At 47.5% G+C, this 5,000-nt stretch overlaps 1 protein-coding gene across 1 annotated transcript in view; it reads left to right on the top strand.

The window, feature by feature from the left end:
• The window catches only part of col5a3a (collagen, type V, alpha 3a), a 57,350-nt gene that overhangs the window by 22,511 nt on the left and 29,839 nt on the right, over window positions 1-5,000 (top strand). Inside the window, exons 7-17 of the mRNA XM_031575730.2 lie at window positions 284-400; window positions 510-629; window positions 859-912; window positions 1,074-1,115; window positions 1,517-1,579; window positions 2,655-2,729; window positions 3,293-3,376; window positions 3,690-3,746; window positions 4,116-4,169; window positions 4,413-4,466; window positions 4,771-4,824. Coding sequence (XP_031431590.1) covers window positions 284-400; window positions 510-629; window positions 859-912; window positions 1,074-1,115; window positions 1,517-1,579; window positions 2,655-2,729; window positions 3,293-3,376; window positions 3,690-3,746; window positions 4,116-4,169; window positions 4,413-4,466; window positions 4,771-4,824 — 774 coding nt within the window. The remainder of the gene's footprint in view (window positions 1-283; window positions 401-509; window positions 630-858; window positions 913-1,073; window positions 1,116-1,516; window positions 1,580-2,654; window positions 2,730-3,292; window positions 3,377-3,689; window positions 3,747-4,115; window positions 4,170-4,412; window positions 4,467-4,770; window positions 4,825-5,000) is intronic.

Raw genomic sequence — 5,000 nt, 5'->3', positions numbered from 1 at the left:
GCCTTGCTCTAAAGATAACATGCCCCCTGTGTTGTATTAAACCCTGTACTCTACCTGTGTGTCTAACCAGCTCAGTAACACGTGTGTGTGTGCGCAACTCTCTCTGTCAGTGACATGGAGACAATGAGCAAGGCAAAGCTAAGTCTGGACGTGTGACCTATGGTAGAGACCTTCCAGACTGGCTCTTTATCAGAGATAGAGCCAAAAGCAGTTGGTTGTTGCTCAGTGTCTCCGTGGTTGCGGTGGCCGTGACATTATTCTAATGGAGCGTGCTCGTGTGCAGGAGAGGCCAGCGGAGAAGCCGGAGGTGGAGGAGCTAGAAGATGATCTCTACCGCGACCTTTACGACGACCTCTCAGTCTCCACGGTAACAGTGGGTCCCAACATCACAGACTATGAGGTACGTTCAATGATCTGGTGGTAACCCTACCAGTGACAGGCCCCAATAAGTGCTGTTCCTCTTTCTGGTTGAGAAGGTCAATTCCAATGTTATGATGTGGCTTTCGCAGATCATTGAGTATGATGACTTGAAGAATGACTCCCAGCTGCTTGAGTACGAGGAGTATGCGGCCTACGACGATCACTTTGGCCCAGCCGAGAGGGAGGGAGCACAGACGTGGGGCGGAGAGGTATGTGCATAGAGGCTATGACTCAACTACATTCCAACCACATTGAGGCCTGGCGCCTGTCCTGTTTGCCTGTTCTGCTGCAGAGTTGAGTTGCTGCGGCTCAGTGGGTAGAGCAGGGGGCTAATAACATGATGATCATGGGTTAGATGCACTCATACTGATGGATACAGTGTATATTTGTACTACGATGTAAGTTGTTGTTTGTTCCTCTTTACCCTCCCTCTACAAGGATAAGCTCGGTCTGCAGAAGGGGGAGAAGGGTGATCCCGCCATCATTGAACCTGTGAGTCCCTTCAGTGCTGTCTCCCATGTAGACTATATGTGTCATGTACTCATGTAGGCTTGCCACAGGTTATGTTAAAAAAAAGCAATTTTTATTGAGCTATATTTTGGTTATATTCGTAATACTGGTGTTGATGTAATCCGTACTCTTCTAACCTCAAGGGTACACGAATAGAAGGACCTGCTGGACCACCTGGGCCAGAGGTAGGCTGTCGCTCTGCATCACTCTCAACCAAAACCACACCCACCACTGTGCTCCTCTGGTGTCGAACCTTAGATCCAGAAAAAGGAGAAGGGACATTCTAATCCCCCAGAAACCTTTGTTTCTTATCAAACTCGAAAGAGGAAGTAAATTAACCCATGGGGGCATCAGTGTTCAATTATCGATTATTCCATGAAAATATGAATCCCTTCATGTTCTGACTGGTATCCCATAGCATTAATTGGCATCAAGGTCCCTAGAAAAGTTCTGTACACAATCTCTATACACGATGGCCATTTTACTATTTCTAATTCTACTTAAAGAGCACATCATGGAGAATTCTTTGTTTGTCTGTTGCTTCTGATGAGAGTTTGAATTGTCTGTGCTTGCATGTGTTTCACAGGGTGTTCCAGGCATTCCTGGGACTACAGGCCCTCCAGGACCCAGAGGGGACCAAGGGGATAGGGTGAGTGTGGGACCGTGTGGAGCAGGCCTTTAGAGGGCGAGATGCCCCTGCCATAGCAGCCCTCTGGGGCAATCAGGCCCTGCAGGATGGCATGCTGAGAGAACTCTGGACAAGGTCGTTGCCATGGCAACCGATTGAAAGTCCACAGAGGGGATGTTCGTATGGACAGAATGACCTTTGTCCTGGCTGTTATGTGACCACAGGGACATGATGGCTCGTATATGAGTTAGGCCTGATTTATCCATCCTGGGTAGTGGGTTTCACCCACACAGACATCTTATGCAGGCCGCCATAGCACCCCCAAGTCTGCCCTGTTTTACTGAACAGACGCAGTTTTGCTGAGTTAATTAAAAGATCCTCGCCCTGACAGATGTTTCTGCACCGTAGAGATTAACCTCCCAAAGGCCTCTGCTTTTCATGTAAGCTATCAGCTAACTCATCAAGCCACTTTATATTCAGGTGTTTTCTATCACTGGTTACGCTACAGTCACTACTGCAGTTTTTTGAGCTGGAATACTGTGGTTTAAAATGCATCTGTTTCACTGTGGATGTCGATTACCTTTAGGTTTGTTTAGGGTGTGGCCACATGCCACTCATGTATTTCAGTTCTAATCATTATGTAGTACTTCCTGGGAGGGCATGTGATTGACAGTAGTTATTATCTCTGGCATTTAATGCGTTCCAGTGAGTTGATAGCTAAATTGGAGTTTGATACCGAGGAAAACATTTAGGCTGCCTACAGAGAGAGAGAGATAGAGACGGGGTGACAGAGGGGGGAGACAGAGATGAAAGAGAGAGTAGAGAGAGAGGGAGGAGAGAGAGAGAGAGGAGAGAGGGAGAGCAGTAGGAGGCGGATGTTTGGAGTGACAGCTTGTGGAAACGAAGCTGGAACTGTTTGTACAGCGATCAGTGACATACAGAGGAGCGTAAAAGCGATGATTGCACATTTGAGTCATGTACATACATGTTCAGTTTCTCTCTCTCTCTCTCTCTCTCTCTCTCTCACACACACACACACACACACACACACACTTACACACATCAGATAACTGTGGCTTTATTCATTCCCTTTCAGGGTCCTGAAGGAAGGCCAGGAATGGCTGGGGCTGATGGAATACCAGGTTCTCCAGGCACCTTACTGATGCTACCGGTAAAACATCAATAACATTCACATAAAAAACGACTCACTCACCCCATGTTTTGCTTCATTTACATTATTTGTCTCCATACCTGGACTATACTACAGAAATTCATTCTTGAACAGAGGCAGTAGCTAACTCTACCCACTAGGGGGGACTGTGACATTATGAAAAATGGACCAGTCAGTCCTGGCAGGTTTGACGGGGCATCCTCCTCATCCTCACACACACACATACACATACACGCGCACACAAACACACACACACACACACACACACACACACACACACAGACACACACACACACACACACACACACACACACACACACACACACACACACACACACACACACACACACACACACACACACACACACACACACACACACACACACACACACACAAACTCCATATACAAAGATGTCTCATACATACAGTAGCTCTCATACAGTCTCATCCACTCCAGTTGTCTTGTCTGTGGTCTAAATATGCACACACACACACAGTCACACACACCATGACTCTCATACACCCTTGTCCACTTCATTAACTCTCCTTCTACTGTGATCCAGTTCCAGTTCGGGGGCGACTCCCAGAAGGGTCCGGTGGTTTCGGCCCAGGCGGCCCAGGCTCAAGCCATCATGCAGCAAGCTAAAGTAAGGCCCCCGCAGCCACCTGTCCGCCACACACACGGCACATAAAGAATGACTGGACAACTACAAACAATATCAAGTATCAAAGGAGACCTCAGTTATAGTCATTCATCTTGTGGAGTACCGTGGTGTTTTTGGTTTTGTTTTCACAAATTGTGAAATAAGTCATGATTCCATCCTGAGCATAGGAGGATAGGAGGAAGATAAATCAAGCCACATGTGTATTGCATTATGTATACATACTTTTAAGTGACAAGGCATTTGTAAAACTGGAGGCTAACTGACTGTACCCCCCCCCCTCCCCCTCCAACCCCAGTTGTCCTTGAGGGGGCCATCAGGCCCAGTGGGTCTTTTAGGACGTTCAGGACCCCTGGTAAGATTCGTTCCTTACACCCAGACATCACTCAGCACAGTCACTGTCCTCATTGTTCATACTGCCCAGATTATGTCAGTGATCTCCTGGAATGTCTCATGTTACATACATAAACAGTTCCAGTCTCCTTCCGATGGAGATCTGCCCTGGAGCTTATGGCTTGTGTGTTAATGTGTAGTGTTTACCTTTCATAAGCCTCTTGAGTGTGTGCGTGCATATGTGTGTGTGTGTGTGTGTGTGTGTGTGTGTGTGTGTGTGTGTGTGCATGTATGTGTGTGTGTGTGTGTGTGTGTGTGTGTGTGTGTGTGTGTGTGCATGTGAATGTGAGTGTGAGTAGTCTCGTCTCACCTGTCTGATCCTGTCAATCAGGGACTGCCTGGAGCCACGGGTCTGAAGGGAGAGCGGGGAATGAATGGACTTGCGGTAAGGCGATGGACCACACCATAAAAAGAGCTGCACAAACACTATCTCTCCGTGTGAATGCATTTTGCTCATCAGACCTGTCAAGTGATGGATGTTTTGACACATTTCACCCAATGAGAAACATAATAAGCACCACTCCCGCTCCTTTCTCCCTCACTTTCTCTCTCTCTCTCCGTCTCACTTTCACTCACTGTCTCTCTGTTTAACTCTCTCCCTTATTGTTTCTGTGTTGTTTGTGTTTAGGGTCCCCGTGGCTTGCCTGGCCCCATTGGTCTGAACGGGAAAGCTGGGAAAAGAGTACGAGTTTCTCTCTTCTGTGACCTCACTCTAATTTACGACCCTGTTTGTATGCTTTGGATTATGTTCGGTCATAAATAACACATTCATATATCACAGATGTTTCACATGTTTGGCTTGTGCTTGTTTGTTGGATGCGGTAGGGTGTGCGATTCTGTGTGTTTATGTATGTGTCCGTACGGGCGTGTGTGTGTGTGTGTGTGGTGTGTACATGCGTGCGTGTGTACATCTGTGTGTGATACTTCTGTTAATCTGCGGACACAGCGTTGATAGGGAGTTCTGTCTGTGTGTGTTTGTCCACCAGGGCCGATCAGGAGCGGACGGGGGCCGAGGAGCTCCAGGTGAAACCGGCACTAAGGTGAGCCCTGGTCTCTCGTCATGTCCCACTGGGACACACACAGGAAGAACCTGATAGGGCACAGAAGACATACCACATCAGTGTCAGGCTACTTACTGGCTTGGCACCGTGTCTAGCATTTACGATGGTAATGTAATATACTCATATTTATAAAGGGACATTTTGGTAGTTTCAAT

Source organism: Clupea harengus, chromosome 1, assembly GCF_900700415.2.
Source record: "Clupea harengus chromosome 1, Ch_v2.0.2, whole genome shotgun sequence".
NCBI classification, from domain to species: domain Eukaryota; kingdom Metazoa; phylum Chordata; class Actinopteri; order Clupeiformes; family Clupeidae; genus Clupea; species Clupea harengus.
The sequence above is the reverse complement of the archived record's forward strand: the minus strand, read 5'-3'. Positions and strand labels throughout refer to the sequence as shown.